The following is a 12,634-nucleotide window of genomic DNA, read 5'->3' as shown; positions in this document are numbered from 1 at the left end:
AGCCCGGATGGACGAGGCAGACATCGGAGATGGAACCGTCATCCCGTCCTTTCCTTAAGACACTGGACCCATAAAGTAATCTAATGGATACTGAAGTTCGCATCCCCGACCGGCCTGGCTGATGATCTCCCGATGGTGGACGACACCCATCAAATACACCCAGACCAGCGACGCTGTCGGCATCCTGCGCACCACTTTTGCTGAGGAACCACGAGTTATTGCCGGCATGCCCCATCTCTACGAACACATCGACAAAGAACTCGCGCCAACGTGGTTCTACCTCTCCTCCTCACCGTACAATCTCTACCCCTTCCTCCGATCCTTCCTCAGCCAAGAGTATCCCCCCGGAACACTCATCCTGCGCAACCACTCCTGGATGGACCTGAGCGGGCTCCTGAAATCGTTCACGAAGGGGACTCGAGCGTATAAAGTCGATCGCATGGAGAAGCTGTACCGCTGGTTCCCAAAGCGCAGGGTCATCTGCATCGGCGACTCGACGCAGAGTGACCCGGAGGCGTATGCAGAGATATATCGCAGACATAAACAGTGGGTGCGCGCCATATATATCCGGCGAGTCACTGACGTGGCGAATATGGAGGAGAAGAACAAGGAGAAGCGCTTTCTTAAAGCGTTTGAGGGCGTGCCGGATGATGTGTGGAGGGTTTTCGATGATCCGGTGCACCTCTACCGAGAGGTTGATATGTTGCAGCGGGAGGACTAAGTGGGGACTCGGCTCGGATTTTTTTTTTTTTTATCCTTTTTTTCCTCCTTCGTGTTATTCTTCTGCCTTTAAATGGTTTTATGGCTGGTCCTAGTCCATTGGGATTGGGGTTGGGAGGCAATGGTCATGATGGGGGCGTTTTTGTTCGATTTCCTTTTCCTTTTTCTTTGTTTTTGTTCCCCCGCTTTTTATTTTACATCGGTTCCTCCTCTTGTCTCTTTTTGTCGAAATGCTTGATGCTTTTCTCTCTTTCGCTTATTTCGTCGTTCCGGTTTTAACGTTTCTCTCTGAGTCTGTGTATATACCCCCCAATCGCGACGAGTCAAGATTTTCCATGTAGTGGATGCTCTTATTTTTAATTTTTAATTTTTTTTTTTTTTTTTTTTTTTCGGGAAAGGCTCGGTTTTCGATTTATCTGTATTACCTATGGGATGGTTGCTGCTCACTGCCCTTGTCTTCCATGTTCCTATGTTTAAAGTATAACTGCCCTTTCATTCTTCCCTCGCCTTATTATGAGATATTACTATATATCCCAGCTTGCTTCCCGGGAGAGAGTCTCGAATCTGAATTTTCGTTCTCTTGTTCAGGCAACACAAGACGCAGACATGGAATTGCAGTTCCTGCAGAATATGTCGTTTTTACATATGGATAATACCAACGCTGATATATAGTAATAGTATATATAATAAATTAACCAACTGGAAAAGAACCTCTTCGCTAGCGAGATGTTTCCGTGGGAATGTTATCTCCTGCTGGTCGCTCCAGAGATAACAGTGTTTTAGGCATTGCTGGCAGGGAGGGAGTGGTATGGAGATTTTTCTCTCCCGATACCAAACACATAAAGTCGAGACCGGGTTGATTTGGTTTCGTTACTATGGTTATCAAACTATCGGATAAACCGCGTACATCGGCGGTTTATTTTTTTACTTTTGTTGATAAGTAACTAGCCAAAAAGCATTGACGTCACTTCCACACATATATATATATATGCCACTCAATTCAATCTGCAGATTACTACGCGGAGGAGAAATATATAACCTTTATTTGGAACTGGTATCATGGGCATGTGCTTGCTGCTTTCATGATATATACATACATATATATCGATCCACACGAGTGAGAGGGAGGATTCATCCTACTACACACACCCTCCATCGCTAGTTTATAGGTCACTCCGCTCTGTGCCATCAGGTCCGCGCTTCTGTTGGAAATACAATAAACACAGCAAAATGTACAATTCCAAATCCCTCCTCTTCTCTTAAGCAAGCCCGTAATATATAGCCTCCGCGATGGAACCAACCCCACGAACCCACACCACCACCCTAGCCGAACAGGAAAACATTCCTGCCAGCATGCCCGCCCTCTACCTGCCCCTCCCGCCCTCACACCCGTACACAATCACAAAACCCCCCTCGCCCTCCACCCTCCTCTACACCGCAACTCACCCCACCCCAACCCCTACCTCCTCGCAGTACCTGGTAAAAATCCAAACGACAGCCCTCTGCCGCGGCGAGCTCGGGTGGGCCGAAACCCTCTCCCCCGCATCCCATGCCTCCTCCTCCTCCTCCCCGCCCACCACCACAACGACAACCCAACCACAGCCCGACAACCCCGTGCCCCTCAAACGCATCCCGGGCCACGACATCAGCGGCATCGTCCTCTCCACCCCGCAGATCGACGAGCGGAGCATGGCGGGGCCCAAATTCAAAGTCGGCGACGAGGTGATTGGCCTGCTTGCGTTTGCGAGGGATGGCGGCGCGGCGGACGTCGCGGTCGCGCTCGAAGGGGAGCTGGCGTTTAAGCCGCGCAATGTCAGCGCGCTGCACGCGGCGTGTTTGCCGTTGAGTGCGCTGACGGCGTGGCAGGCTGTGTTTGAGCAGGCGGGGGTTAAGGGGTGGGTTCAGGATGGAAATGGGGATGGGGATGGGGATGGGGAGGAGTGGAGGAGGGATAAGGAGAGGGTGAGGAGGGTGCTTGTGTTGAATGCGAGTGGGGGTGTGGGGGTGATGGTTTGTCAATTGCTGAAGGCGCATATGTTGTTTGGGGATGGGGAAGGGAATGGGAGTGGAAGGTTTTGGGTTTGTGGGGTGTGTTCGGGGAGGAATGAGGAGTTTGTTAGGGATCAGTTGCGGGTTGATGAAGTTTTGGATTATACGAAGGAACGAGAAGGGTTGGGTGCGGCGTTTAGAAAACGCGGCTGGGCGCCGGTGGATTTTGTACTGGATTGTGTTGGGGGACAGACGCTGAAGCAGGCGTATGATGCCGCTGTTGTCAGGGATGGGGGGATTGTTGTTAGCGTTGCGCAGCCCGTTCCTGAGCAGGAGCCGGAGTGGGCGGATGTGAGGGATGCGATTGTGAAAAGGGGCTTAACGAGTCTGTTTTTCATTGTCAGGCCGGATGGGGAGCAGTTGGGGAAGATTGCGCTGTTGGTGGAAGGCGGGGAGCTGAAGTCGTTTGTGGAGAAGGAGATGGAGCTGTATCACGGGCGGGAAGCTATGGAGTTGGTGGAGAGCGGGAGAGTGAGGGGAAAGGTGGTTCTGAGGGTTAACAACTATGATAGATAGGGGTTCCGCAGTCCAATACATGGGACAGAGAGGCCGGGAACATTTCAGCGAGGAAAGACGGCTTCACGAATGGATGTATATCAGCTCAAGGGCATAGCTATGTATATGCGATATCATCAGGATGGGCTGCGTCGGAAATTGCACGGGGCTTGACAAAAGTAGATCAATAATGGCAATAATATAGTAAAAAAGGAAGGTTAAATACTAATATATCATTGAGCAGGGCCTGAGGATTGTGTCAGAAAGCATCATGGCAGGAAAACAACGAGATATAAAAAAGGTACAAACAAAAGCAAAGAAGTAGACGAAATAGAAAGGACCCGCTCCAGATATCAACCTAACCATTTAGCAGTGTTCGTAAATAGCTCATCTCGCCTCGGTCTCAACAGCTAGCTTAGCGTATAAAGAAATGATATCTCGACGTTTCGTCTAAATTAACGAGCATGGTAGAAAGCGTGGGAGGCGCGCAGCGAGGAAAACATAAAGGAATCTGATTAATAGATGCAAGCAATATTAAAGATAAATACTATTGAAAAGACGAAAACGAAGCCGGTATCGAAATGGGAAGTCATCAGGAGGTGATCGGGAGCGAGGGACTAGAGATGAATGCGAGAAAAGGAGAAAATAAAAAGATAATAGAAGCAAAAGCGAAGTGAAGAAGAAAGAAAATATGACTGAAAAGAGGAAAACTTCAGGAGGTAAGGTCTGTTTGGTTTCGACGAAAAAAAGTATCCGTCCTGCTTTTTACAGATTTTGGTGCGTTTCTTCTCCCTCGTTCCCTCCCACCAACCCATTTTTCATCATGTAAGCTTAAAACAAAATATGAAACGGCGTGAGCGTGGAAACTGATGTCGAATAGGTGGGAATATTGGAAAAGAGAACGCGGGTAGCTATATAACACAGAAACGGCTTTGAATGGGATGGGATTGATAGGTAGATGGATAGATCGCGGGTAGAGGAATAGTGAGGCCTTATCGAATATCCGGGGTTAAGGGAAAATAAAGCTTGGCAAAACGGTCGCGATCGCTTAGAGAAGGGAATCCAGTCGAGTAAATACATTCAAACACGCTGCTATCACCTATGCCGAATTGTCAAGTTAGTCCTAGGAACACCTCCAGACTCCGCAACTAGATAGAAACTATAGGGGTGTCTAACGGGGAGAGAATTTTTTTTTTTATTTTTATTTTTATTTTTATTTTTATTTTTTTTTTGACTTACCTCTAGTTGAAGTTCCTTATCCTTTGCCTTCTCCACCTCCTCATTGACCTCTTGGGCCAAATTTGCCCCAATCCCTTGCGAACCACCTGTCCGCCGCGCAAACGGCCATTGTGAATATTCAGAGAGCAGTTCATCAACCTGTGCAAAAGCCCTCTCCCGCGCCTCGTGGCCCATGGTCACCAGCGCGTTTTCAAGAACGTTAGCAGCATAAGCAGCACAAACCATTGTGATAGTGCGCAGGTATCTGAATTCAATATCTTCAGGGAAGAACTGGTTTGGTGTGAGAATGACGGTACGGCTGCTACAGATGTTGCGGACTCGTTTGTGGATTTCGTCCTTGGCGCCGGTATCTGCAACAGGATGGGTGGCCATGTCGAAGAGGAGAAAGTTACGTTTTTCGGTTCGGAGGATACCCTTGTCCACCAGCCCTTTTGCCAGCCGTTCTCTGACTTGCTTCAGTTGGTAGCCGATTTTCATAAGGTTCCAGGTTTCACCTATTAAAAATAGCTATTAGTATTTGTTTTCCCTTTTAAATCGCATTCATTCCCTTCCACTGATAGCTAATTCTTGGACATGATGGCTATTGGGATGTGAGTATAAGCCCGTACCGCTTAGTAGATCGATCCAGGAGCTGACGCTCATTTTCTCACTTGACTTCATCATCTTCAACGTCTCGTCCAGCAAGACTTCTCCAGTTAGCGAGTCGTCGATAACTTCGATTACCCGGTCGGCAAGGGGGAAGCGTCGTCTTGATGAATCCTTTTGCATGCTGATGCGGCCACGGAAAGCCAATTCGATAACGATGCATCCTCGTAGTGCGTATGAAATGTTCTCGTTCCAGAAGGAGAGATATCCCTAAGCAAAATCACAATAAAAGTCGTGATAGCAGCTCCATGGTCAGCTTCTACAGTCTACAACTACTAAAAAGATCCCCAATCGAACAGCGGAACCCCATTAAAGGAGTCGAGAGCCTTGGTATCTGGACAGAGACATTCCCCGAACAGACACAACGATACATACCTGCTTATCCTTCAGCCCCATCAACAACACCTCTTCCATCAATGTAAGTTTCGGCTGTTTATTCCTTTCATCACTCTCGCTGATATCCCGCGGATCGAAAGCGATTTTGTGCCCACCATTTTCGCCGCTGGAGGTGAACGATGTCTCCGGGGTGCGGCTGTCGAAGGTAGCCGAGCCATTTAAGGGGGATGGGGAGGCGACTCGACTGCTGCCATTGGTGCCGTTGATATCGTCTGTGTTGGAACGGGCAGCTCCGCGACGGCGTGTCAGACCACCGGCAGAAGCCATGGGAGAGCGGGAGTAGGTCGAGGGCAACGATTGGGTTCAAGAAAGGTGTTGCGTCCTTCGAGGAGCGTGCGGAGAGAGGCTGAGAAGCTAGAGAGGGAGAGAGTAAGGGAAACCTTAGAAGTTGAAGTTTGTGTGAAGCATAGGGCGTTTTGCGGGGATTGGGGATTCGGAGGCGATGTGGTGGTGGCTATTAATATGGAGGTGGTTAAGTTCTGTGAGGAGGTATTGAGGTGGTGAGATTGAGCCCCAGCAAAAATTGTATTTCAAGGAATGGGCCAAGTTGGCTTGGGATTTCCGGGGGTAACTTACCGAGAAGCAGTAGGTGATGAAAAGCACATCCAATCAATTGGGGTATGGTGTAGATATAGCAGTGGATGTAGCGGTGCAGTTGAGAGAGGAAATTCTGTTGTTCGGCCGCGAGAGACAGATAATGCTCAACGCCAGAAGTTTATCTGGGTCGCAAGGTTGCCTTGGGTCTTGGCGCATCCTTGCAGACATGAGATGGAGAATATTGAGTCCATTGGAATTATTTGATGCAGAGAATTGACACCATTGACATTATTATTATTACAATTTAATGTATTTACAGTCAATGACCTATTACCGTACCTACCAGAGCATTTTCAGGAGTTTTGTAGTAACCTGCTAAATCTAATATACAATTCCGTTGAGCAAAACATCTCGTCCCTGGAGTCGGTATTTCTCAAGCTGCTGCCTTTGCAATCTCTTTGGCGATAGACGCGTTTATGAGCAGGCTGTATATATGGTACATCGGTTTTGGCATGAGAGGAAATGAGTTTTCTTCTCCTCCGCTACCACTGATTCGGGAAGGCCAATACTGACACCAAAAGCTGCCGATACTTTTTGCTATTTTGCTATTTATATAATAGGGTGAGTGGTGGAGCCGTTTGCCTTTTCCTCTTTCCTTTTACATCAACTCTACATGAATAGATACACGCTCAGGGTTGACGGGGGCTCCTAGTCTGCTTCTAGTTTTGCACAGGAATTTACACATTGTGGAGGAAGAGGAGGGAAAAGAGATAGAATAAGAAAAAGAGAGATTGATGTACAGTACACGATATGACAAATGAAGAACGGGAACGGAAACGTAACGGGGCCCCCTTTAAATAAATCGAATCGCACGCACTCCTCCATTTGATATTACTTGCACACTCCCTTCCAACGCTGAGTGATAAGATGATGTATATATCCACTGCGCATCAACCATATCCAGAGTCCCCTTCATCTCACTCATCATCGGGGTCTAGTCTTTTAGTGGGCTGCAACGAAAATAGTGAGCGAAAGATCTATGCATTCTCCACTGGGTATACCATGTATATGTGTATAAAGAGTGTGATGGGGGGTTACATACCATCAGGTTGGGAGCTAATATAGGTAACAGCTTGGTCAACTATTGCTAGTTAGTAAACGTGAATGTTGATTTCGATTTTGTCGTGGGAATTTGGACAATATTATAGGCATATATCAAGCGGAAACATACTGCTATGGATGGCATCGGCTTCCTTATCTGGGATTTCGATGCTGAATTCCTGTTGTATTGGGCACAGGTCAGTCACATTACATACCATAACCATTGATATCATGCAAGTAATATATGTCGATGACTTACCTCCTCAATGGCCATCACGACCTCGACGGTATCCAAGCTGTCCAATCCCAAGTCATTCGAGAAGTGCGAGGTGCTAGTAATCTTCATACACCATCGACAATCGTAAGTATCTGATATCCATACCCCAACATCCACTGGGAGAAGCATGAATATTTCATTCATACCTTGGATGGATCCGAAACCTGAAGCACACGCATGAGTAAGTTGCCGCCATAGTATATAATATTGCAATAGAGAAAGAATCGAGGGGGGAAAGGCACCAAAATTTGATATCACATACCTTGTCAAAGTTCTTCAGCAAATCGACTATTCTGCCCTCAATCTCCGAGTGGGTTAGGCCAGCAGGCGAAGAATATGATCGGATGGCCTGGCAGGTGAAACATGAGGGGAATTGGGATTGGGTTGCACGGACGGCAGAGAGCGGGCTCCTGGGGATCTGGAAAGAGGCCGGAGAGGGTCTGGTGATTCGAGGTATGGAAGAGGCTGCGCGCAGCGACCGGGCAACAGCGGAACGGAACATGGTGGAAGGGGTGATATATATATAGGCTAATTAATGCGATGGCAGGTGGTGGCGCCAGATGAGTTGGATGCGAAGGCGAAGAGAGCAGAAAAAAAAGAGACTCGCGGGCTGGTGGTGAGCGATGTCAAATTGTTCTTCTCCGTGTTCGGATTTTGCATGCCAACACACCGCCAGCCAATCACGGGCCGGCAGAACACAATGACCGAAAAACATCAAAAACGGCCAGATGCGATTTGCACCTCCAATTACCACCGCACCGGCATCTAGCACCAAATCCAGCCGTCTGCTACCACAATGGCATCCTCCTCCAAGGCTGTCTCCAGGCTTCTTGCCTACAAACGGCCTGCCCTCATCCATATGTCCTCCCCGTCCTCCGCCCCCCAACGATCCACGAGCGTCAATGTCCTGATTCCTGCTTTCGCCTTTTCAACCTCCTCCCCTCGACCTGCTACCCCCGCTGGCCCTCCACGACAAGGCTTCCGCCTCCCGGCTCCCAAGGCTTGGGACCAGGGTGATGAATCCGCTCTCGACAAAGCCGGAAAATACTTCCTTATGACGGAGATGCTACGGGGCATGTATGTTGTATTGGAACAGTTTTTCAGACCACCGTGAGTATAACCCGCAATTATCATACATATCCTATCCTGATATATCTTCAATTTTCTGGGAGAGCTATGTATTGCATGGCTATTTGTCATGGATATCCAATTGACCCGATAAGCCGCAACGGACTTCATACTGAATACTAAATCTCCCGTAGTTATACCATTTTCTACCCGTTCGAAAAAGGCCCAATCTCCCCCAGATTCCGCGGCGAGCATGCGCTACGCCGATATCCTTCTGGCGAAGAGCGCTGTATTGCTTGCAAACTATGCGAGGCAATCTGCCCCGCTCTTGCCATCACAATCGAGGCCGAAGAACGAGAAGACGGAAGCAGACGAACCACCCGCTATGATATTGATATGACAAAATGTATCTACTGTGGCTTCTGCCAGGAAAGCTGTCCAGTCGACGCTATTGTTGAATGTGAGTATTTCCTTGCCTTTATCCTTTGTCCTCGGATGCGAGAAAAGATACCAAAGATGCATGTGCTTGAGGTTTCATATATAAGAAAATATATGTCGTAGAAAAACAGTGACAAATACATGGAGAAATCACGAAGGTCTATATTACAGTTAGCTAACAAAAAATCCAACCATTTTCACTCAAAACAGCCCCCAACGCCGAATATGCAACAGAAACAAGAGAGGAATTGCTGTACAATAAGGAGAAACTGCTCGCTAACGGCGACAAGTGGGAACCGGAATTGGCCGCAGTCGCGAGGGCTGATGCCCCCTATAGATAAACAGAAGAGCAGAAAGCAAGCGGGAGGAATGGGTTAGGAGGAAAGGGTTGGGTGATCAGACACACGCTGCAACCAATCGCCAAAACCCTGGGGCTATTGATCTAGGCTGATACGGGTGCAGAGCAAACACACACATACACAAAAAATTAACCACAGTTTCATTTTCCTAACTTTGCTTGTCAACAGTATCCTGCGATATCAATGTACTTGTACATATTATTTACAATCCACGCATTGTTTTCGTGCAAGGGTAGAGGCGGGCGGTAGGCGTGCCGTATCTTTCCCCCTCCTCTGTGGTTGCTTGCTTAATTGCTCTAAATATTCTACTAATTGTTCTACTGCCGCACTTTTCTTTCATACGCTATTACTATTCCATATTTTAGATATTTCACCGCTGTTATTATTTTCATACTGTATTATCTAACTAACGAAACCGAATTTTATTCGCTTCGGTCAAGAAGGAAGGAAAGCATTTGGAAAGAAGAGGATTCTGATTTGACAGAAAAAAAAAAAAAAAAAAAAAACTCCAAGGTATCTTATAAAAGTGGCACGGAATGAGTGTGAAACGGAAATGAGGAGGGAGAGACGAAGAAGGAAAAATGCAGAGCTCTTTATGCAATACAGAATATTCGGCCTTCTAGATGTAATAATTGCGAGTTGGAAGTCGGTTGAGGAGCAAACATAAAGAGAACCTAGGAAGCATCATAACGAATTCCACCTGTATCAACACCATTCCTCCAGATCAGGGGAACACTATGGCTTGGTATACCTTTGCTAGGTAGGCAATGACGGATACCAAATGAGAAGAGAAATCGACAACAAAAAATGGTTAAATTGATCGATGAAACTCCTCGCCATGAACGAAGACCTATAAAATACCGATTTACAGTTAAATCACAACAGAAGTGAAATATAAAATGGGTTAAGTAAAAACGGAGGTATATTAACATGTCCAAACCATCAAGATGAAGAAAATAAGTCCTCCTCGTCACTCCTCCATTACAAACCCCGAAGCAAATAAACAACAAACTTATTCACTTCTTCTTCGCCTTGAACCCGCCTTCAAACCCAGGCCGCTTCTTCGCACCAGTAGTCTTCTTGCCACCGCCTTTCTTTTTGGCCCCTTTGGCCCCCTTCTCCTCCCTCCTGTTCCGCAAATTCTCCTCCCTCTTCTTCTGCCTCATCTCCTTCCCTTTAATCACACCTTCAATCCGCTCCTTCCACTGTTTCTCACTCTTCTTCTTCGCCCCCGTCTTGCGATTCAAAGTCTTTCTCAACAGAGATATATCGTCCTTCACCCGCTCGCCATGTGCCCGCTTCTTCGCATTCAGCCACATATCCTTCTCTTCAATTTCGGCTCTTTTGGTCGCGTTCAGCCCCTCCAAGCGCGACTGTTTGGCCTCGAGCGCTTTCAGCGCCGTCTGCGCATCCTGCGGGCCTTTGCGCTTCTTTGCATTGATGAGCGTGCTTAGGCTGGGATCCGCCTGCTGGCCATCGGCGAACACGACACGGCCGAAAGACAAGTTGGTCGGGATCGACGAGATGGAGTCTGCTGGGGAGCGCGGGGAGGCAAGTAATGAACCGGAGCCGCGCGGGGAGAACCGTCGTGCAATGGCCTCGTCACGCTTCCTCTGCTCTTCCTCTCGCGCCTTTTGGCGGAGTTCCTTTTTGTGCGCTTTGCGCTGTTCTTCGCGCTGGCGTCTGGCTTCGATGAGTTCTTGGCGGTTGCGGGCAGGTTTGCCGTTGAAGCCGTCGGCATGGCGCGCGGCTCGTAGCTCTTCTATGCGCTTTTGCAATCGTTGCTTGAGCTCTTCGGGGGTTAGGCTTTTGGTTTTTTTGTTGGTGTCGTTTGAGGATTGTGTGACGGTTTCTGGCTTGGTTGTGGCGTCGGTGGTGACTACGGGCGGGGCAATGGAGGAAATGGAGGATGTTCCGGACGGTGGGTTGGAAGGATCAAATGGTTGTGAGTTGGGGCCTGGTGATGATGGAGCGGTGGATGCTGGCTCCCCATCCTCAGTGTTTTGCAGAGCGGAGAATCCTTCTATAGGAGCAATGTCTTCATCTACTTCGTCATCGTCGTCTATCTTGGGCGTTCCATTGAGCGTAGGCTCCTGGAGTTTTTGTTGCTTTTGGTGTTTTAAGGTATCCTCGTTCATATTCTCCTTGGTATCTCCTTGAGTGCTTGACTTAGCCGCCTTCTTCTTTTCCAGCTTGGCTGCTGTTTTCGATTTTTTCTGTTCCTTTTTCGCTGCTTTCTTTGCTGCTTTCTCTTCCTGCCGTTTCCTGCGAGCTTCTGCATCTTCACTTTTATCTTTGGTGTGGTCGCCTTCCGATTTCTCTGCTTTTCTCTGCTTTTTCGACTTATTTTGACCACGGATAAGGCCCTCCCTTGGTGTTTCTGTTCCTAGTTCCCCATTGCTATCATCACCATCGGAACCTGATAGTGCTTCATCATTTTCACCTTCTTCTCTCTTTCTCTTCCGGGCATTTTCATCCATTACGTCCTTTGCAGTTTTCAAGGTATCAGGGTCAAGCTTTGCACGTTTGGCATTTCGAGCTTCCTCCTTCGTTTGCTTCTTGCGCTGCCATTGATCCTATAGTTTAAAGAAAAGGGCATAGGGTAAGTGGATGTTCGCTTTCTGGGGTGGGATGGAAAAACATATCGAGATGCTCAGCAGCGCTTACAGTGGTATCTTCTCCATAGTAATATTTTGCAGGAATCAACGATAGCAATCCATCGAAAGCCTGTGCATGACTCCGCAGCCGTTCCTATATAGATAACAATATATAACCACCAGCATTAGCTTTCTAGCTGACACACAATATATAAAAATTTGAGGCTGGTAGAGCTTGATAAATCGACAGCGGACGCAGGCGAAAAAAAGTCAAAATCTCACCTCGAGACTGTCCGCCATGGCAATAACAAAGAGAATCCGACACAAGATGCCAAAGCAAGAACCCCTTCCTCTCTTGCTGACAGGTCGATTGTGAAGAAGAAGTCCAATCGACAACGCACTGGTCTCCAGGCTCTGCCATGAAAAGAATAATTTGCGAGGCCGCAGGATGTGGGGAAGAGCGAAATCTTGGCACGCTGATTTTCTCGGTTACGGCTTTTTTTTCCTGTGGAAGTGCTTAGCTAAGGCCGAGTCTTGGACGGTGCGATCATCGCATTGTGAAGAATTCTACGGTTGATATGTGGACATTCACTCTCCATATTGATCATCCATGCTCCTGGACTTTATGTACACTGAGGAACGGCGGCGTCTATGCTACTGCAGTGATTTTCTTCGCCGAAAATTGCCTTTCTGAGAACCCGTCGAAGTCAGCA

The 12,634-nt window shown here is 47.8% G+C and overlaps 6 protein-coding genes across 6 annotated transcripts; 3 read left to right on the top strand and 3 right to left on the bottom strand.

Moving 5' to 3' along the window:
* Positions 1–226: 226 nt before the first annotated feature.
* On the top strand, positions 227–721 carry HCAG_05513 (predicted protein; the record flags this gene model as incomplete). The annotated part of the gene is made up of 1 exon (XM_001539996.1): positions 227–721. One exon carries the CDS (start codon positions 227–229, stop codon positions 719–721), a length of 495 nt encoding a protein of 164 aa, XP_001540046.1.
* A 1,352-nt stretch (positions 722–2,073) lies between these two features.
* On the top strand, positions 2,074–3,285 carry HCAG_05512 (predicted protein; the record flags this gene model as incomplete). The annotated part of the gene is made up of 1 exon (XM_001539995.1): positions 2,074–3,285. One exon carries the CDS (start codon positions 2,074–2,076, stop codon positions 3,283–3,285), a length of 1,212 nt encoding a protein of 403 aa, XP_001540045.1.
* A 1,027-nt stretch (positions 3,286–4,312) lies between these two features.
* Positions 4,313–5,811, bottom strand: HCAG_05511 (vacuolar protein sorting-associated protein 74; the record flags this gene model as incomplete). The annotated part of the gene is made up of 4 exons (XM_001539994.1): positions 4,313–4,363; positions 4,504–4,997; positions 5,112–5,358; positions 5,524–5,811. The coding sequence occupies 4 exons, from the start codon at positions 5,809–5,811 to the stop codon at positions 4,313–4,315; spliced, it is 1,080 nt and encodes a 359-aa protein (XP_001540044.1).
* A 1,247-nt stretch (positions 5,812–7,058) lies between these two features.
* On the bottom strand, positions 7,059–7,961 carry HCAG_05510 (predicted protein; the record flags this gene model as incomplete). The annotated part of the gene is made up of 5 exons (XM_001539993.1): positions 7,059–7,075; positions 7,184–7,222; positions 7,313–7,361; positions 7,442–7,522; positions 7,722–7,961. The coding sequence occupies 5 exons, from the start codon at positions 7,959–7,961 to the stop codon at positions 7,059–7,061; spliced, it is 426 nt and encodes a 141-aa protein (XP_001540043.1).
* Positions 7,962–8,255: 294 nt separating this feature from the next.
* HCAG_05509 (NADH-ubiquinone oxidoreductase 23 kDa subunit, mitochondrial precursor) lies at positions 8,256–9,306 on the top strand (the record flags this gene model as incomplete). The annotated part of the gene is made up of 3 exons (XM_001539992.1): positions 8,256–8,536; positions 8,722–8,987; positions 9,176–9,306. 3 exons carry the CDS (start codon positions 8,256–8,258, stop codon positions 9,304–9,306), a joined length of 678 nt encoding a protein of 225 aa, XP_001540042.1.
* Positions 9,307–10,340: 1,034 nt separating this feature from the next.
* On the bottom strand, positions 10,341–12,221 carry HCAG_05508 (predicted protein; the record flags this gene model as incomplete). The annotated part of the gene is made up of 3 exons (XM_001539991.1): positions 10,341–11,900; positions 11,992–12,075; positions 12,204–12,221. 3 exons carry the CDS (start codon positions 12,219–12,221, stop codon positions 10,341–10,343), a joined length of 1,662 nt encoding a protein of 553 aa, XP_001540041.1.
* Positions 12,222–12,634: the final 413 nt, after the last annotated feature.

Source organism: Histoplasma capsulatum, genomic scaffold, assembly GCF_000149585.1.
Source record: "Histoplasma capsulatum NAm1 scaffold_5 genomic scaffold, whole genome shotgun sequence".
NCBI classification, from domain to species: domain Eukaryota; kingdom Fungi; phylum Ascomycota; class Eurotiomycetes; order Onygenales; family Ajellomycetaceae; genus Histoplasma; species Histoplasma mississippiense.
Note: the sequence above shows the minus strand (reverse complement) of the source record. Positions and strands in the feature narration are given on the sequence as shown.